The sequence below is a fragment of the Aptenodytes patagonicus genome, chromosome 8, assembly GCF_965638725.1.
Source record: "Aptenodytes patagonicus chromosome 8, bAptPat1.pri.cur, whole genome shotgun sequence".
Taxonomy (NCBI): Eukaryota; Metazoa; Chordata; class Aves; order Sphenisciformes; family Spheniscidae; genus Aptenodytes; species Aptenodytes patagonicus.
In genome coordinates, this window is record NC_134956.1 from 13,744,484 (window position 1) to 13,765,754 (window position 21,271).

Genomic DNA, 21,271 nt, shown 5'->3' on the forward strand with positions numbered 1-21,271 from the left:
AGGAGCTCCGTGCTCCATGTCCCTTTTTGCTCAGAGAACACATGCAAGAGCAGAATCGAGCAACAGGTAAGTTACAAGGTGTAAAAGGGGCTGCAGGCACTTTCCAGCAAGTGCTGGAGAAGTGGCTATGTGCATGTGGTAGGGATTTTCTTGGCATGTGGGCAGGGCCACCATCCCTTCTCCCCCCTGCCAACATGGGTTGGTGCTGAGCACTCGTGGACAAAACCCTCCTGCAGCCACCCCCATCTACTTGACCAGGTGGCACTAGAGGAGGCTGGTCAGGCACTTTAAAATGCCAGCGATAGCCCAAAATTGCTCTTGGAGAACCATTACACCTTGACCAGAATTGAACAGTATGTTCAGGCACACTCCCTTCCGCAAGAAGAAGGAAAACAAGTCCCATGGCCCAGGCTAAAGCCACCCGCAGGTGCTGCAGGAGGGGAAACAGAGACTAACATGGGAGAGAGCCACCGCTCGACACCAACCCAACAGCCTGAGCTGCCTCTGTAGGTTTCTATGGGATCAGACACATACAAAGAGAAAAATGTTCAAGGTCAAGATAAAACCCAAGTCATCTGAATCTGAAGCCTTTTCAGCTTAGACAGCCTGTCACCTGCTGTGACAGACATGTGACAGATCCTAGAGGACACCCTGCCTTCCACATCGCCAAGCGAGCAGCCCGAGCCGCAGCGCAGACCTTCACTCGTGCCTCTACAAGAGCGGCCGGCACGTCCCCGTTATCAGATGTCGGGATCTTGTCCGCCCTGCGCCAGCGCTGCTGAAATATGTCCTGTGCTCCAGCAAAAGCCAGGCACAGCTTTGAGTTTAAATCCCTGTCCTTCAGAAACCTGTCCCACCCTTCAGAGGCTGGCTAAAGGCGCCTGTGGCACAGGGAAGGGTAGTGACGGCAGGAAAGGGACAATTTAGGATAACACTAGGACCACCCCTCTTCCCTTGACAAGGTCGAGCCACTCCCTTCTGTTACTCCCAGGAGAAAAATATGCACCTTCTCAGCAGAAAAATATGCACCTTTCCTGCAGGCAGCCTTCATCCCAGCGCTCCTCACTCTCCCCGCAGGGAGCCAAGGTTACCCTGAGAAATCCCCACGCTGCTCCATCTCCATGCCACTCCTCTGCGCAGGCACCGTTATTTGTTAGTCTGCTACGGTGAACACGCTGAACGGCTCCATTGCTCTTCTCAAAAGGCTTTTCATTCCTTACTGCCTGTCAGCTCCTGATCAAAATTCAATAGTACCACAGCACTTGCCTGCACTACATCTCTCTGTGGAGCAGTCACTGATGTGTATCCGAGTTTGAAGGAGGAATAGCCACGGCATTGCAAAGGTAACTGAGAGCAACAAGACCATCTTCTGACACCTGACAGCGTCTGGGCTTTCTGTCCTTAACCTCTCTCATGCTAGGTTGCAGGTACGGTGCCGAACTGCTATGCAGAAAAGGCTTGGATGCTCTGTGGCTATCATTTTCTAGGGAAAAAGACTGAATCCTACAGTGGCAGGCAGTAATATAAAATCCCCAAAGAGAAGAACCACTAATGACTAAGTCCATCCCTCTTCCTTACTTCTCAGGAGACACTGATGTTCTGCTCTGTACCAAAGGAAAGCAATGGAAATGTGCAGCAGCATGCGTGCTGAGAGCTTGAGGAACCCAATGCAGAAAGAGGCACTGAGCTGTTTTACAGACCAGCTAAGAGGGTGTGTGGCCTTGAAGCAGAAAGAACCAGAAGGCCAGATCTGCAGTCAAACGTCCCCAAGGTCTAGCACTTTACACCTATTTGTTCAGGGGGTTTTTGCTGCTGTTCTGTCTGTCAGGCAGCACAGGGTAAAGCAACCCTATGAGAAGCGTGAGTCAGGGTTGCTGAAATGATCTATTTACAAGTCACAGCTACCGTATAGACAGATTAATTAAGATACAGTGTATGACTCAGTTCCACCTTATATTCTCAGCAATGTCCTGATCCTTTAAATCCCACGCATGCACGTATAAAGACGCAGGCACACACACACTCAACCTCCCTGGTTGCCAAAGGTAAATCTGCACCTACATTTATGCAGCATAAATGTCTGCTGCGTGAGGCACGCTAGTCCTGCACTGAGATACCTCCATACGTAACAGACTAAGCAACCAGCAAGGATGGGCCAGAAGACCCCTGAGATCTGTGGTTTCAGCAGGACACACCACTGCCATGGCCATAAGTCATAGTTTAGCAATAGGTCAGTCCTGGACAGGAGCCTGTGGTGGTTTTGTGGGCAGGCTGGGCACTCTCCCCATGCAAGATGTATGGGAAATCACAGACCAGGAAACACCTCTGTAGAAGAGGGGCAGATAAACATGTTTTCCTGGCTGTTGCATTCAACTGACATACTGGATCTGACTCTTCCACAAGTGCCCTGCTTTGAGCCTCTCTCATTGCCCTGACAGTATAGTCCCAACCACCCCACACGTTCTGCACGTGGGTCTGCAGAGCCAGACCGGCAGGGCTGTCCCTGCTTCACAGCACTTGGCACCTTCAGAGCACTTTTCCTTTTAGCAGGCTAAAACACCCAAGAAGAGTTTATGACAGCAGAGGAAACTTTGCAAACTTCAAGATCCCTTCCCATGTCAATTCAACCTCTCTGCCCCCAAACCTCACCTTTCTGCCAGCCCTCGTTTAGTCAAGCCCGAAATGACGATAGGATCGAAAGGTTCCTCCGTCCCAGAGATGGTTATTCCCAAGGGGCCACCATATCGCTTCAGTTCCACTGTGTAGATAATAGCACCGGTTGTCTCCTGCTCATCTGAAAGAGGAAACAGGAATGCCAAATTTTTTAATTAGCCACATGAAAGAGGTCATCGGAAAGACTTGCAGCATTTAGAAGCAAAAGCCTGAGGTCTTCAGCCATGCTTATACCAAATAGGATTTTAACCTTCCAGACTCCATTTAAGGGCAGAATAACAAAAATAGACTATAATCAGTTGGAAAGTGGTGACCGGACAGGCGGCAGCCCTTATCTTTGTTGGTTTGCACTACCTATTGGGAAATGTCATTACAGTGGACAGGCACCAGTTTGCATCAGGATTTCTGTACCAGAGTTATCTTCATCCTTCCTAATCTTCAATTTGACCAGGTCTTCACACTGCCTTAAAATCTGGACAGCATCCTCCATTGAGCAATTGTCGAGTCGGATGTTATCAATGGCTAACAGCTTGTCTCCCGGCTCCAAGGTGCCAGTTCTACGTGGAAAGGAAAAGAAAACTAAAAGTACATTTGTATTTGCCTTTCAGATTCTGTGACGCATTCAGTCCTGCAGTGGCGATGACAATATTAACTTTTTACTGTCCTTGATCTTTTCTGGGAAACAACCATGAATGGAGTCTGGGACAATTATAACAAAGAGAGGAAGTTTGCGTAAAGCATGCATTAACACAGAACAAGGCAAAAAGATCAGATATACAGCCTGGGTAACCCACAGCACTGAAAAATGCCTGATGTTTAACTGACAGATATTCTACCTTTTATGGAAACTCCTGTATGAGCACTCTTAGAAACAAGCCCTCCGGCAGCACTAAATTCCTCTGAAAGCCTTGCTATGAGGTGTTGGGATCAGAGGTGAAGTCAATAAATGCTGAGTTATTTGCACAGTTCTCCACCAGTGCCCACAATTCACTCACTCTGTTCACCTGAGCAGGACCTGAGGCAGAGCAAACTACCTGATGAGCCATAGCACCTTGTGGGATATATGAAGCCCGTTACCACATGCTCTTAAATGCTAAACATCCATCTCCTATAGGGTCAGCAGACCTCTGAATCAGTGCCCTAGCCACCTTCTCCATTAGCTCAACTCTACTTGCTTCAATACAGACAGTTTTTACTGCAAACCCTACTGTGGTCTAAGACAAACCTTTAGGGTTGACATCTCCTTGGATGCTGGCAAAATCCAGACCCAAGTGCTACTGCTTGGGCTTCATTCTACCTCTCATTACTGGGCCGGACATTTTGCAATGGGTTTGGCAGATGGGAAATTCTGCACTCACCTATGTGCTACGCTCCCCTTCTTGATGTCAGAGATGATCAAAGGCTCCCCAGGCTTTCTGCTTGCAGCTGCAAAAGAGACACATGGGTACAAAGCTCGGTATTGAGTCTGCTATCTAGGAGGGGATGGTTAATGGGGAGAAAGGGTTATAAAGAAAGGCAATTTATATTCCTTTGTCAAAATGATGCTTCACACTTGAACTCTGGAAGACACAGCAGGAAAAAAACGTAGTGAATCCCTGCAAACATTTGTTCGTTGCCCTTTGCCTGAATTAGCTAGCTGCTACCTTCGGCCTCCTCCTGAAGAAGGGGAGGACACGTGGTATCCAACAGCAAGAGGTGGGATTGCCCGATCCCAGCACTGTTAAACACCCCCTCACCCACATCTCTGATGCGAGACAGCAAGTGAGTCAACGGCTACGGCAGTAGTCAGACATCGGCACTGCTGCCTAGGGAGTATCTAGCTCAGGGCCGTGGCTAATACAAGCATTTCTGGGTTCTTGAAGTAAAGTGGGCTGGGAAATTTTCCAGTGCAAAATAACCCAGGAAAAATTAGATAAAACATTGTTTTCCAGCTGGTTCAGCTCCCCAGGCCACTTCATCATACAACCAGATAAATGAGGGCTGGTCTCAGTGCTGGAGCTGGAAGGGTTGGTTTCCAATCCTTCTATCTCACCCCACCCTGATAACTTTTACAGCCCATGAGAGATGCGAGTGTGCATCTCTGGGAGTATCTGCATTTTCAAATTTGCCTGCAAGACCTGCTGCTCTCTTGAGAAACCCAAGTGAAATTTATGACTCGAACCCCTCCTGACCTCCCTGCCATCTGCACACCAAATATATGCCAAGAGCATCCTTTTCACCCCACGTCACTCCCTCCTGCCTTGCTATGGGGATTGCATCATCTCATTTAAAGCTGACAGAGCTTCTCAGCAAAAACTGCGTGGGAAGGAAGGAACTCGCAGCATCTGAACATTTCAGGTGCAGGTCAGAGATTAAAGTATCTGTGAGGCACGTGGCATCAACCACACAGAGATCCACCTGCCTGAACAGCAGTTAGAGAGCACCCCAGAAACTCAGACATAAAGGAGTAAGTGCTTCCTCTTACCAACCTCTCTGCTCTGGCTTTTTCTGTTGTTTACATTCACTTATGAGATTTAAAAACATATGTGCTAACCCGTCACCTTTAAGGGTACCCTCTCCCAGCTACAACTAAACCTTCTGTACTGAACAGAGCAAAGAGCCAACCTCAGTTGTAGCAGGGCTGAGTACAAAAGTTAGGTCAGACAGTGAAGAGCAGACCGTGACTGATTTTATAATAGTCACGGCAATGCGACTGCTGAATGATACAGAGCCTGGAAGAATTATTTTCCCCATCTCTTACTGGAGCGTGGTGCCAGGCAATTTTGGTCTGGACACTCACGTTCAGCTTGTGGCCGTGGGTTGAAGAGAAGTGGATGGGTTGTGGAGATTCACCAAAGGCTCGTGCCTGTATTCAACATGTCCATGGCACGGACCAGCCAGCAGATAGACTGACACATGCCGGGCAGAGGTGAGTGCTGGGAGGGAAGGATGGGGTGCAGCAGCTAAAAAAAATGCAGAAATCCCTCCCTTCTTGAGAAGGCCACACACCATGGACTAACAGCACAGGGGATGGAGACGTATTGCCCTGTTATTACCACCGCTGTTCTCTTTTTCAATATAGGACATGTATTTGCTGCTGAGAGGTGCACAAGGTAGTCTGAGCCAGCAGTGATGGGAGACCCTGTTAGCACACCCTGAGCCCTGGGTTGAGCTGGCATCGCTGCATGTTTAATCGCTCCTTAGCCCGGTTCTGTCAAAACGATCCAGGTTAGCAAAAATACTTTTCACTGCAAGGTTTGTTTATTAGTTTCAAAGCAGAGGCAGCGTGACAGAAGGGGGTTAGGGAGGATCTCCAGTCCTGGTGGTGGGTTGGTGATGGCCACCTCTAAACCTGACCCAGGCACAGCTGGAACAACATGTCCGGAGACCTCATGCCTCAAGCTCTGCAGAAATGGTGTTTATCTCAGCACCTGCCTTACAAGCCCTGCGACACACGGGGGGATCCTGCCCACAGCCTCTGAGCAGAGAGCGAGACCTCATCCTTCTGCAGCTCCACAACTGGTGTCAGCACTGAACGCAGCACAAGCTTCCTGTATCAGAAGCAAGGGTGACAAACCAAGTGCTTTGTCCATTAGAAAACAAAGCAAGTTTTAAGGAAAAGTCATTCTGGGTTTTGTTTGCATTTTTTTGGAAGTTGTGCTTTCCAAAGGATTTTCTTGAGACTTCAGTTAAATGGAAGAGCCATGTACAACCGCATACAACTGTCCCTACCACCAGAGTACGCAAACTTTAATAAATGGCAGCCCTCTGTTTTAAATAATCACTTAGTATAAAATGGAAAGGCTTTATAAAACCATCATTATTAGTCAGCACCTAAAAATCTGAAAGGTAAGTTAGAGCGACTTAATGAATAATTATTCTGTCTCAAGAGGCATAAGATACGAAGTTAAGATAATGAAATCTCAAAGCACAGAACCGTCACTTGCTGTTCATTTTAAAAACCAGTAGTTACTAACTACATTGATTCACCTTTGGCACCCCAAAGCCCCTCCCAGCACCCCAGCAGAGCACCCAGCTGGGCTTTCTGCCCATCAGCTGGGACCAGGCTGCCCCCGACCGTCCCAGCCACCCTGGGACCCACGTTTTTAACAGTCCTGGGCTGTTCACACAGGGTAACAACGCGCCTCTGCGTAACGGCTGCCCTGTCTACAGACAGGAGAGCTGCAATGTCACTGAAGCGGTGGCTCAGTCTAGGTCAGAGGCATTAGATACATAGATCACCGGTGAGATTTTACATAAACCATTTCCAATTTGCCTGCAGTTAAAAAAAAAAAAACAACCTTAAACTACATTATTATTTTATTAGGGCTGTGGTCTTTGGAGTTAAGACACTTGAACAGATGAGTAAAGCCTTTTCATCCATTCATTTCTGCTGCCAGCGTGGTTATTTCTCTTCAAAGGACATTGTCTTGGTAATTCTATTTGTTGCAGGAGGACAGTTCGGACGCCCAGCCTTGCCTCTCTGGGTCTTGCTTTCCCGTCTGTAAAACACAGACGGCAGCAAAGGGAGTCGAGGGAAAAGATGGATGGAGAGACAGAAGCAGAAGCTGGTGTGCAGAAACCCATGCTCTCTTGGCAGACGCTCTGGTTGTGGTCTCCATCTACCAGGGCAAACCACTTCAGGTGGAAGTAGGCTCTTTTTCAGATACATTTGTATTTTTGGTGGGTTTACCAGTACAAAAGTTAGTTTAAATCTGCTCCAGTGGCCCAGAGAAAGCTCCATAAATCAACAGCTGGTGAAGGCAGAAGCGTGCGGTGGGGGAGAAACTCAAAATGAAAACACTGCTTGGCGGTGGTGACAGGGCAGTGATAAAAAGGTGAATTGATCAATACTGTTATTTACTTTTTATAAATCGCTTTCAGTCTCTCGCCACCTCTGCTGGGATTCTGGCTCACTCGGCGTTTACTCTGTGATGGATGACAAGGCCAGAAACACATGTCCAGTTTGTGTTTTTAATAGAATGCATAATGACTCATATTGGTAAATTATTCCCCTCCAAGGAGCACGAGCACATATCTCACACACATCAACGCTTCAACCATTATAAATGCCCTTCGTTATTGACCAACCCAAAGCAGAACTCTGCTAATGTGTAATTAAAGAAACTGTAATAATGCCATAAGAATACATTTAAGAAAGCAAACATTTATAAAGGGGAAAAACCAAACAAAATCAGAAACCCAATAATCTTGGGATAGCTAAGGAATGAGAAGAGGAATAAAAGCAAATCAGAATCGATTACAAAAAGCAGCAGTGAAAATCAAATCCCCAATACCCAACTTTTTCCTCTATCATTCATTAGTTTTAGCAGGTGCATAAATTATCAGTGCCTCCAGCAGGATATTTACCCCGCTGCAGATCTATTTCCTTTCAAAATCTCCAGGTAGCAAAACCAGGACAGGATATCTCACTTCAGTGAAAGCACCAGAGTGAATCAGCTGCAAATCTCAGTTGAAGCTGCAATGTTAGTGAGGGGGTAGGACAGGAGACTGCCGGGCACACTGCTGCTTGCAGCTGCGCTCTGCCGGGCTGGCGGCAGATCCCAGGTTAATCCAGCACCAGCAAAGCTAGGCTCACAGATCCATCTTCTTGCCAGGACAGTGGTTACACTGCTTAAGCAACTTAATCAAAGTTATCTATCTATCCAAATTCCGGTTTTATCACCCGCAAGCAGATATATTACCTACTCCTTATCTGCAGTACTTCACAGCAAGGGCACAGGAATTGATTTGTTAAGATATATAAAGGTAATTTGATAAACATACTATATAAAGCATTAATACATAGCTAAAATGAATGGTAATTTCAATATCTGTTTAAACAGCAACAACAACACACCTGTACCCTGCAGCGAATTTCACAACTAGCCCTTGGAGAGGATATTTGAGACAGACAAAAAAAACACAACACAAAAACCACAAAAAGCAATCTTTTGTGTAATCAACTCTCATTTTCCAGAGGCTAATAACAAATCCATATCTTATTTTAAGAGGTCAGGTATTGAACATACAAGAATACATGACTATTAGCTTCCTGCTGTTGGAGATTTTAATTTGTAAGAGATTTACAGAAAACCTAACAAAGGCATAACTGTATCATTAGAACTGAAAGCAGCCAGCAAAACCAGAGCACTTATGGCATGTGTTCTGCTAACGGAGATGAGTAGTTCAGGCTAACAAGAGCCAAATATTCACATTCCTGTGTCAAAAATCTCAGTTTGCATGTCTTTGCATCCCCACTATTCAGAGCACCTCAGAGGTCTCTGTGCAAACAGTTGAGCTTCACAGCCCACACAGCTCTTTGAACCTCGTGGAGCAGAAAGGAGTGCACACTTCGCTCTTCAAGCGGAGCCGCTGTTTTATAAATAAAAGCAGCCTTCTCCCTGGGACAGAAACCGTGGCACTGGAGTATGGAGAAAAGGAGACCGATTTTGATGGCTGCTTGTCCCTTCACCCCTGGACGAAGTGCAAGGAAGCAGTGCACACAAGGCAGCTTTGGTGTTTTACGTTGCTAATTTTCATTTAGCAAACGTAGGAGACTGAAATGAGGCTTGAGGGCACCGAGGTGCCACAGAAATACAAAGCAGAGCCAGTGAAAGACTCACCCCTTGGATTTCCTATTTGTCCTTTAGGGAATGGAAGACGAAATAATGCTATATGCAAATATTTGCATCATGCGTCTTAATTTGCTGCATCCCTTTGCCACGCTGTGTTTGAGCAGGGGGAAGAAATCCGTCTGTGCGCACCCAGCCATGCGCACAGACCACAACCGGGGGCTCGCCTAGCCCAAGCTTTCTCTTTCTAGTAAACTCAGAGACCTCGGAGAAGATGAGTGCCCTCAGCAAACATCTACCCCTCACCAGGAGCAAGCACAGACCCTCTCTGTATGTTCATCCCAGAACCAGCAGCGCCTGCCCCCCTCATACAAAAACCTCCCGGGTTTTCAGCCCTTTCATGAGGCTTTCCAGCAGATTTATGGTTCCTCCTGCAGCCAGCTCCATTACACAAATTCTTCCAACGCATCCATCAAGAACCCAGCTCTCCCCCCCTTTACTTAGCTCATCTCCCAATTAGCTCTGAGAGCCACAGCACAGCAAGAACTTGATAGCTTTTATTTCTGTAGTGCTCCTCCGATGAGGTCGTAACACTTTCTGCCCGTGTAAGAAGGCAGCAGCAAACCTTCCTAGACAGAGGAATTAACTACAGATGAGCCTGCTGAAGCCAAGAGGTAAAACTCAACAAAAGCAACTCATCTTTCATCTACAGTGTAGCTGGATGACAAAGTTTATGAACAAACCCAATTCTGTGGCCACAACAGCGCAGGGGGTCTTCTACTGACCCCTCCAGCTTGTCACCTATTTAACCTGCCCCAGTTTCACAGAGCAGGGAACAGGAATCCAATGTGGGAGGCCAGTAAACCAAGTCCCCTACTTTAAAACAGTAGTTATACACTTTTCCTTGTCAGAAGAAAAGCTATAAAAGCTGTTTCTAGATCTATACAAGCATTCAAATCAGCAGAACTCGGAGGAACTGAGCAAAACAGAGTTATTTTTACCTCTTTTCTCTTGCTGCTTGCATCACACTCCTGCATGCACATCATGTCTCTGCAGGAGGTACTTACCATAAGGTTGCTTGCTTCAGTTTTAATGTTTGAAACTGGTATATTTATCCGCCCAGTCAGAGGCAGAGTGACAAAATGATGATCTAATTTGCTAAGGGTCATGCGGACATAAGCTTATACAGGCTAATATATGAAAACAGAATTAGGATTCAACTAGCATTTCATCCTTGCCACCACATTTTCTGGACGGCTATCTTTTGCTCCATTTGTAAATATAATTTTGGCTTTGACTCAGCAAAGGACTGAAATATATCTTAAGTTTATGCATCTGCATTACTTAAACAGTGTCCTGCAAACATGTTCAACAATCAAAAAGATCAAATCTATTATATTGTTAAAAAACTGCTTTGTAGTTGGATAATAGGTATCTAACTATTTAAAACCCAGGGGCCAGTTTCTTTTTATTTAGCGGTGATTTAAAAAAAAGTGCATGAAGTCAATTTTTTAAACAAATTTCAAATGAAAACATTTTCAACATAAAAATACGTTTGAAGTGTAAATGCACATCTGAAGGAGATCCCATTTAAGTGAGACTCCACAAATACAAACTAATATTCTTGCTGGCAACTCCCAGGTTCATTTTGCTCTCCAACCCCAGATACAGACTAAGCTTTGAAGCTTAAATGGGGTGAAACCCCAGCCATGCTCAAGTCAGAAGTTTTTTGCTACCAGATCCATCGTCCTAGGTTGCTACCTGAGATTGCAATGCCAGCGCAGTGGGCAGGGCAGCAGGCTGGGAACCCAGTGCTCGCTGGGCTGCTGCACTGTGCCCCGCTCCCCCGTCAGTGAAACGTCGTTACGGGCACCCCGCTGCCTTCAGAAAGCACTTTGATGTCTTCAGACAGTAATTGCTACCAAGCCAAATGTTAAATACTGTGCTGTTATTTCTCAGGATTATCCTCAGGGCACAAATAGGGGAAGCTGGGAAGAGGGCGAAGAAATAACACAGGGTGCAACACCATCACCCTGTCAATGTTCAAGTTACTCCTGAGAATCACCGCACTTAGACCAGAACATCTCCAATTAGCTCACTGACTAATGCTGTAAATGCCAAGAGGTAATTATAAGTAGCTTATCTATTTTAATGAAACCTAGTTTTAAAGTGTCCCTAGCGACTCCATTCCCCAGACACAGCTGGGTCCACGCTCCTAAGGGCTTAGACTGCAGTCTCACAAGTTTCTTTGTTTCAGCTGAGAGGTGGTGGCAGCCTCTGGGCATGGCAAATCTGAGATGATTCAACTCAGTTTACCCAGCAGTGAAAGAGGGATGAGTGATGAGAGACCTGCTCACATTTGCCGTAAAGGAAAAGTTCACCGATGCAAGGCATAACAAGACCCCTAGTTGGCCAGAAATCTGGGATGGATCTGCCTATATCATCCCCTTACAGCATCCCCTCCAAAGAGGCCAAGAGGTCTTTAAATGAAAAATATGCTTCAGAAGGGAAACAAAGATAATTAATCAAGAGTGAGCAAAGAAGAGAGAAAAGAAAGAAAAAGGTTTGTGTCTCATTCTCTCAGTGCCCACCAAGTCCCGGCACATGGATCTCCTCCTCCATGGCTGGGGTTAGTCAATGCAAGGACTCCCGGCAAACCCTGCCCAGCACCCTCCTGTCCCTAAAGTGCCTTCCCCCCACCTCTAAGGCCAGCCACCCTCTTCATCCTCCTCCTCCTCTTGGCAGTTTCCCCTCTCTACCCTTCAAGTTGTGGGTTCACCTCACACTTGCTCTCCTCCCTCCACCTCTCCCTGCAAGTGTCCCACTAGACCCAGGCAATTCTTTTTTAAAAGAATTTCCTTGTGAGCAAGGAAATAAAAATAATATTACTAATAATAGAATATAATATTAGCCCGTGGCACAGACCAACTGATCGGTTGAGACACATCCTTTGCCCCAACCCTTCATGCAGCTGCTTTTCTCTGCGGCCACCAGCTCGTGGAGGGAGGAACCACACAACTGATTCAGCTTGGGATAAATCACAAGCACTGCGAGCACTACCAGGAAACCCCACGTAATCTTCTCTCTCTCCACTGGGTCCCTCTGAAGTGCTAGGGTGGAAAGCAGCGGTTCTTGCAGCTGCTAGCACAAGTCTGAGCAATACTTACAGCTGATTGTAATTCCAAGCTCTACACCCCTTTTCTTGGGCAATTTGACGTGGAAAGTACCGCTGCTGGGTATGACAGACTCTATAAAACCAAAAACAGACGAAAAAGAAAATAGGAGAAAAGAGAGTTTTCAGTTGCATGGGTGGTTTCTTTGGAACCAAGAAAAACAAGCCCATAAAACCTCAGCTTTATTGGTTCAAATAAGGTTGTTATTTGAGGCCCTGTGTACTTCAGGTTAAAATTTGGATTCTCATTAAAAATACATGCTCTGAACGTCAAGTGAAGTGCTCACATCACGCTGTATTTCAATACTGAGGCAGCTCTGTCAATGTAAAAAGAAAAAACTTTTTTTTTTAAGACAAAGTTGCACTTTAGCCCCAGCCAATAGCTTTGGCTCCCTCCTTGCTTCAAGGCCATAAATTAATATAAATACTATTCATATTAATGGGCAAATATTTAAAGTGCAGGTGGCCTCTTCATCTACTACTTAGGCTTATCTCAGCCAAGTGGTGAGCACAAGGATCCTTATGAAAGGATCAGAAGAAGGACCCTCCATCCTGGTGCACATTAGAGAAGAACAAGAAATGGCAAAGGTCCTCACAGGGTCTTCTCACTTTCTCTTCTGAACTCTAGCAAAAACCTCATCTATCTGTGTGAATACACTCCCTCCTATGGGTTAGCAAAGGCACTGGCAGAGTCCTGCTGGTAGTGAGGAGCAGCAATCCTTTGGCAACGTACCTGCAACATCAAATTCAATCTCGAGCACCACTTTGTTCGTGAGCGCAGCATCACGCAAAAGCTGATTAGCTTCCTCCATAGTCCCATCCTCAGTTGCAATGCCATTGATAGAAAGGACTCTGTCTCCTACTTGCAGCAGCCCACACCTGCAGTCCACATTGGGAAAAGAGGGAAAGGGGACAAGGAGGCAGGGAAAAAGAGGAAAGGAGAAAAAACAACCCCACAAGCAGCCATGAGTTACTTTTGCCAGGCAAATCTGTTACAAGACAGACAGAGTTGTGACAAATCCTGCAGAAGTGGCCCCAAAGAGAAGATAACTCATTCTGCAATGCCCGTCCCACTGCCAAGAGCCCCTGGAAGGTCACAGAGCAGCAAACCCTTGTGGTTTGCTTAAGTTCAGACATAGTTTGCTACTAAATAACCATTTTTTTTGATCATATTTCCTTCAACTTCCAGGAATAAAAAAAAGTAACCCTCACCTTCCTAAAAGTCAACACCATGGCCAAGAGATGAGAGTGGTAAATGCAAGGGCATGTGCCCTCCTACCCTATCTAACGGTATATGGCTCTTTCCATGTGCCTCTGCCCTCTGAAACCCAAACTAATCGCACTGAAAATTGCATGGAGTCCTCTGCTTAATACATGGCTAATATTGAAGCTACAATCCAATGAACTCACTGAAATGTCTCAGCAAATTGGATAATCATTTATCCCTTGTAATTGCATTTCTGGAAGCCAAATGTACATTGATACTGTTTAACTGCCTTGAAAGGCCAGTATTATTCCGATGCGTTATCCCGCCAATGTAACCGCAACTGGCACATTGGGACTTTTGGTTTAGACCCACTTTCTCCAACAGCACAGATCAGCAGGTTTTTTTACTTTGGAAGAAAAACAATGATGGCAAGGCTATGTTGGAGATACATTCTCCTACAGCATGGTTTGTCTCTTGGGACCCCTCTGTATTTATAAGCAAGTTTTTTTTCCACACATGAGTGACTACATTCAATATTCACCCTCCCTTCTTTTTTTTTTTTAAATATACTGTAACACTAGCAAGACAATCCTCCACCTTACTGAGCTGGCCCATGGCTCTACAAAATAAAGAGTGTAATGTCCCCTGTGACTGGCCATGGGCAATTGCTCATCTTCCTTCTCCTCCACACCCTTCATCAGTTGTTTGCTATAACCACATCTTTTCAGATTTTCCACTCATCACCTGTCTATAAGGCTGCCCACTTGAGCAGAGCTTGGGAAACCATTCCTCCTCCGTCATTAACATAAGCTACAGAGTGGTCTCCAAAATAGGTTGAGGGTTATGGGAACAAGTCTAAGGTTCACCTCTACATTTGGAATTATTTTACCACAAAGATTTCCCAGAAGGCATCAGCTATCCTGTTTTGAGCCTTCTCCAGAGAATCTTTATTCCCCTGCTCTTTAATGATCAAGCACATCCTTTGCCCTCTCCTTTCTAGATGTCGGCTTCCACTGATATTTCACGGAAGACAGCTTGTTTTTTACTAATCCTTCCAGCCACTTTTCATCACTCATACCCGATTCAATTGTAAGAAAACATGGTACCGCAGCTTCCGGGCACACGAAGATAACATCAAAGGCAACGGACACTGGCTGTATTATTCACCTCCAAACAACAAGACATATATGAAAGGCCAGGTTATCAAGAAAAAACGCACACATCCAAATTCAATAAAAATGCACAAGCACAACAGTTTTTGCCGATTGCCCATCAAAAGCTGAGATATGAGCAAGTTTGGAGAGAGCCTAGGAAGGTTATTTTACTGGTAGGAAGGTATTAAACTTGCAGTATATTTACACTGCTGCCGGAGTTCATGCCACCCATGGAAAAACACTGGTTATTTTATGAGATGTAAATTCAGAAGTGTTTGTTCAAGGAGACTTAGATTAGGACAGACAACTCCACGGTATATAAATGAATCCACCCTTGAGAATAAACTATATCAAGTTTAATTACAGTTCTTTACTGGACTTGTGGATATGCAGCCACATAGATGCGCTTGGAAATATCAGCTTATAAATATGAAGATGGCAAGGAGTACGACAGAGACACCACCTCCAGCACCGAGAGCGCTCTTGTTAGGGCCAGAATGCACCTTTCGGAAAGGAGGGATCAACATCAGCATCACACAGACATCACTGTCATTTCAAGGTCACACAAGGACACAATCCATTTTGGCACCACTGTTTCAGCCACAAGGGCTGGGAGATCACAGGATACTTTTACTCGGCATCAAAGCAAACATTTGCCACCTTTCCCACCAGAGCTGCCTTCTCACAAAACAACCATTTCTTGTGTTTCTTCACTCAAGGGAGATTTCCCTGGGTGTTTTACAGCCAATAGCTCTGTTAGGTCAGAAGTATTTTATTTCTTTACTATTAGCCTCAGTCAATCATGGTTGTTTAAGTCCCAGTCTTGCAGGTTTATAAGTTTGTGGAGTGAAGCCACAACCTTCTGTCTCCCTCCACGAGGGCAATGAGACCCAACGTGCTTTTTAACTCTTCAGAATAATTCCGGAGACACCAGTTTCCAACTGTCATATGCTCTTGCACTGGGAGCAGGGCAGTGGGAGTCAAGGCTCCTGCAGACCTCTCCTTGGCTCTGCTGTGGGATCCTACACAAACCTTTTAGATGGCTTTCCCAAAGAGACGGCATTTGTCTCAGAGTCTAACATCAGAGCTCACAAAGTGCTTTGAGATCATGGGAGGAGAAGTGCTTTAAAATCAGAAAGAACAAGAGCACAGGCATCTCCCGGAGTGAAAGACAGCCCTTTGGATGTGTTAGAGTACCTGATGGGAATGTCTCCCTGGGGTTGCAGAGATTTGCATTTTGTCGTGACTCATTCCTTGGGCTCAAAGACAGCAACGGAGCAGTGGAGGTGTCTTGCTAGATGCAGAGCAGCACAAATTCAAGCCTCGGGCAGGATATGCGCTCACTCAGCATCATCAGCATCTGCGTGGTGACTCCAGCTGTGGGGTGAGCGGCAGCAGCTGTGACCATGTCCTTATATGCCCCCGAGTTGGCCTGCACAGGTCAGACGTGCACATCTGTGTATGTCTGTACATCCATGTCTGCACATCGATGGGTGGGTCCCAGCCCCCAAAAGATCAAAGCTTTGCTGACAGCTTCACCCAGCTGCTAAACTTTCCTTTTGCAAACTATTCATACTCAAAAGCCAGAAACACAATGATCAAACAACTGTGCCTGAGCAGAGCTAGGAAACATGTAACTCGGCAGGAAGCACTGACTTTGGATACCACGATGGAGAAGCCAGATACTCTCCCACTACTATCAATGACAACTGGGGGAGGAAGGACACAAAAGCTGCGTGTTTCAAGGCAGCCAAGAGGGGACATCAGGCATCTTCCTATTCCACCCTCCCTGCTGATAACAGGGGCTGAATCACTGTCTCATTTGGAGCCCAAAGGCTTCATCTTGCACCCAGGAAACAAAACAACAGGTGGGGAGGAAGGTCTATTAGAGGCTATTGGCTGTAAAACAAATCACAAGTCAGGGAGGTGAGAGCTTTTGCTTCAAACCGCCTGCCACAAGCTAGCACGAACCAGATAATAAATGTGAGGCAGCCCTGAAAAGAGGGTGATACCGTCCTCCTCCCTGGTAGCACTCAAATTTGCTAGACACCCAAGAGGCAGCTCCTCCATGCCAAACCAGATGGACGAAGCAATTGCGGATCATGCCTTTGTGCAACAGCACATTCATTCATAGGTCTTGCACAGGAGCGTGTGAACATGCAGGACAGACTCAGGCTGCTGAGCCTGATCCCTGTATCCCTACCGCTCACCCTCTTTTGCAAAGGGCAACAACTACAGCACAAGAAAGAGCACAGCCCAGCCTCAGCCGAGAGCCCGGCTTGGTAAAGGGGAGAAAAACAGCTCTAATGTCATGGGCTACAGTTACAGCAGAACCTCTCAAGGGCAGGGAATAAGGTATCTAGGAAGGATAGAGCAAACAAGCTCTGTGGGATAGCAAGAAACAAAAAGTGAAATGAAAACATAAAACTGCCTTTTTCACCTCGCTGCAAACCCAGTGCACTTATCACTCCAACATGGAGAGGAAAGACAGTGTTTTCCTGCCAGCTAGGAAGAGCAGCACGGTCTAGGAAATGAAGAAATACACAGCAGAGTTTAATCCCCAAATCAAATCCAGGTTGCAAACGCAGAGAGGATTGCTCCGTGTCGCCAGAAAGCGGCAGCCAGGAGAGCGCGAATCCTGCTGGGTGGGCAGCCGAGAGGGAGAGCAGCGTGTGTGACGCATTAGAGCCAAGCAAGACTGCACCGTGAGTCTTTGCTTTTGCTCCAGGCTTGGCAAAAGGATGAAACAAAGCCAGACAGATTTCAGCACATCTCCCTCCTCCCCTGGGACAGCAGGCTTTGTTGCTGCCTGATTTATCAAAGGAGTTTGGTGCTTTGCAATGTAAGCCAAATTCACCCTGGTAATAGAGGATAAAAAAAATAAACCACCATCCCTTTCCTTTTTAAACCGTTTGGAAACAAACAAACAAAAGGCATAAAAGGCTTTTGAAATCTCTCTTAACCTGTATCACTCAGGACAACTCTTTTTCCTGTGCCAGTCCCTTGTCCCTGTCCTTCCACAGACACAAGCGCCAGGCACTCATGTTCCTCCCTGCCTCTGCATCAGCCGCCTGGAGAAGCTACCACCCAGAAACCGCTCTGCACGGCAAGGACTTGCATTTCCTTTTGCATGTGCTCTCCCTGACATACAACTCCCCCATGCGCTGTTTTCCCAGGCTGGCCTGGGGACACCAAACCATCAGCACATGCTGATGAGGCCCTTGGAGACTTCTCCTCCCAAGGAAAGGTCTTGCAGCAGGCACTGAGCACTGCCATGTCATTGCACCTCAGGCACCCCTAGGCAGGACGGACCACCAGTGGAAATCACAGGTGGGAAGAGAAACCAGCACAGGGTCATAAGTGCCAGCTCACTCACCCCTCGCCATTTCATCTGCCTAATGAAACCAGCTCTTCTTTCCACGCCAGAAGAGCTCAAGCCATGCTGGGACCTGGTCTGTTTAGTAAGAGAAACCTTGCTAGGGAGCATCTACATCATAGTGCACAGACACTCGAGCAGACTTTAAATCCAGACAGCAAGGGTATTGGAAAAAGTTTAGCCAGAGCAGCCAGAGCTCCTTAGCTGAGGCTCGGCCACCGGAGGAGTCATTGTTCCTGGTATCCCCGGGGGGTGACACTCAGCAGTTAATGCTGCTCCTCCGTTCTGCTCTTTTCCCAGCATTAGAGAGCCAAAAGCAAGAGTGCTTAAATGCAGCACCTACCTGCTCCTCAACCAGAGCCCTCCTCTGCGATTCAAAACCTTGCTTTTAGGCCAATTTATATAGCTGGGCTCTGCTATAATGAAAGCAGGCAGAAAACACTTTGCTGGGCACTGTGTTTAGATCTTTCCCCTTTCTGCACCCAGGCAAAAGCTTTATCTTTCAAAGAGAAAGGGGAAAAAAAAACGAATGGGAATGGCACTCTCACACAGACACACTCTCCCTTCCTCCTCCTCCCAGAACAGCCGCAGCCTGGTGCCAAGACGTTCACCTGGGATGCGAGGGAGGCCACGGTCAGCCGACGACTGCAGAAATGGCAGTGACAGTAAACCATGCCCAGTGAAGAATGGGAGATATTACAAGGATGATAGTAAATATCTAAATGAGCCTCTGAGGAGAGAAAACAAACCAAACCATGAAATGTTCAGCAGCAGCACCATCAGCATCCAAGGGCAAGGTCTCTAACCTCTCTGCCGGGCTGTCGGGCTCAATAAAACGGACGAGAGGTGGGGAAGACAGGGTTTCGGTAGCAAAGATGCCTCCCTGGAGCTGAAGTCCGAAGCCATTCAATGGGTCTCCCCTGAGCACCACCTCTGTTGTCTCCGTGTGGACTATCTGCCCACCAGGACCCACCGTGCTGGAGGCCAGCGACACTGAGAGAAGGAGAGAGGCAGAAGGTCAGGGTAGCCACGGTCAGCGTAGCAGGTCTGGTCACAGACCTCAGCCTGGCGGTGGTGAGGACAGTGACCGAGGATGAGGGAAGCACTGACAGTGCTGAGATGAGCGGTCCTATCCTGGCTAACAGTCAACAATAAGGACAGCAAGGCAAGAATGCACACCCCGTGCAACCCAGCCCCAGCCCACCACCACTCTTACATGAGCTCTTGTGCTCCTTCTTCTTCTGCCTCCTCCTCAGCATGGTTGTGCGGGGGCTCATGGGGTGGGAGCTGCGAGGTAGTGTGTTCGAGTTCTGGCAGGGGAAGCCCTGCGCAGTCATGGTGGGAGACGAGAAGTTGGCAGCCACCAGAGCTGGGGAAATACAGAGCGTGTTAAGGATGTGTGCAGAGAAGTGCGGCAGCGGGTTCATCTAATAGGTGTTCATCAAACGCTTAATGTGTTTGGACTAGCTCCTTCTTCCCAGCTCCAGGGCTCAAGATTGAGGTGAGAACCTTGTCCTGGGCTTGCAGCTCCAGGAGAGCTGTGAGAGTGAGCTTGGGCTCAAGATGGACATTGCTGTCTGGTGTGCAGTGACTCCAGTGCCTGGGCTGCCTGTCACTGCAGCATCTGGGCCACCAGGTGAGAAGTGCATCATGGATGCAGGACAGCCAACAGCAGGTTGGCACGATGGCACTAACGGACCTTAAATACATAGAAAGAGAAACCACAGCTTGAACTTGAGCTGCTGGGCAGCTGGGCTGCCCTGTTTGCTTCCCAACACCCAGCGTAACATTTCCTCCTTATCTTACTGTCATAAGACAAGAAACCTGGGGCTGAACAGAGCCTGCTTCCTGCAAGAGGTGGGCTTACAGACAGAGTTTGAAGCAGCTGTAATCCTGCTGCTAACATGTTGTGTGGCACCAGGGCTGAGCTGGATGCGTTGATGTATCACGTTCCTACATGCCACCAGAACTGCCCTCCTTGTCCCACAGCAACTCATTTTTGCCCTTGCCATATGAAACGTGGCACTGGGATATGCGGTTAGAAGATGGGAGCATGGGTCTGCCCAGCACACCGCTCTCACTTCAGTTACCAGATCTGCACATGCTGGGCTGCAGATACTGATTTTGCACCTCAGCACTGGACCTGTGAAAACAGTCCCAGCTGACCAAGGAGGAAACGAGTGACACTTGTGGCTATGGAGTTGGGTATTACGAAAATGAAGGGGAACAACATGAATGAACACGCGCAGGGATGGGGGCAATGCCATGTGCTGGGGTTACATTTGCAGTAATCCTGTCCAGACGTCTGGTTCCACGTGGGCGTCTTACAGTGCCCGGGGTGGTGGGTGTGACAGTAGTTGACACAGGGGTCCCAGCAATGGTGGTGGTCGCTCTTCTGCACCTTGACTGATGGCACCCAGGGGAGCAGAATTCACCACAGGCAGGGAGAAGTGAGAGAAAGAAAAGGTAAGAAGCGTAAGCCAGGAGATTGTAGAAAAGAGCCTCATACCAGCTCTGAACAAGTCAGGACCCAGCCACAGTGCATCAAGCACCAGCAGCAAAAACGCATCCCCACGTAACCTCATGACGCTTGATGCAAAGTGGCAGATATCCACCCCTTCCCCATAAAAAATTCCACATCCTGAGCCAACGGCTTGACTAAGCCATGCTGGCAGCACACAGATGTCATTACCATTTGCAGTCTGTTGTGCGACATGCAGAAGCTCCCTCCAGCCACAAATTTCCCACAGAGGCCATCAGCATTATCCAACAGCACTGGGGAAACCTCCTTGTGCTGTTTCCCACCTTGCTGCTGGAGCTGCCCCCCCGGGGACAAGGCTCAACACCTTCCGCACATGCCAAGGACTGTTTTGAGCACTTTGCTTGGCTTCAGCATTTGGTTGTTTAGTGGCTGCTCTTGTCCAGGAATCCATCGCAGGGTGCACATATGGATGAAAGAGAGGAGTAGTGGAGGGCCGCCTCCAGCTCACCAGAACAAAAGGGACTGTATACACCACTGCTTAAAGGCAATTACAGAGGGCCACCGACACAGGAAGAGGTGCCAACGCTGCGGCAAACAGTAAACTAAAGCATGGCACCAACATGTCAGACTCTATTCAAGGCCACACAACTGCT

At 47.3% G+C, this 21,271-nt stretch overlaps 1 protein-coding gene across 3 annotated transcripts in view; it reads right to left on the reverse strand.

Annotated features, from left to right (window-relative positions):
* GRIP2 (glutamate receptor interacting protein 2) overlaps positions 1–21,271 on the reverse strand; it is a 301,282-nt gene that overhangs the window by 21,252 nt on the left and 258,759 nt on the right. For all 3 annotated transcript variants that reach the window (XM_076346436.1, XM_076346433.1, XM_076346434.1), the window contains exons 10-17: positions 20,417–20,542; positions 19,353–19,505; positions 18,943–19,129; positions 13,133–13,278; positions 12,395–12,475; positions 4,032–4,098; positions 3,085–3,230; positions 2,650–2,794 (exon numbers count right to left, since the gene is read on the reverse strand). In XM_076346436.1, the coding sequence (XP_076202551.1) occupies positions 2,650–2,794; positions 3,085–3,230; positions 4,032–4,098; positions 12,395–12,475; positions 13,133–13,278; positions 18,943–19,129; positions 19,353–19,505; positions 20,417–20,542 (1,051 nt within the window). The remainder of the gene's footprint in view (positions 1–2,649; positions 2,795–3,084; positions 3,231–4,031; positions 4,099–12,394; positions 12,476–13,132; positions 13,279–18,942; positions 19,130–19,352; positions 19,506–20,416; positions 20,543–21,271) is intronic.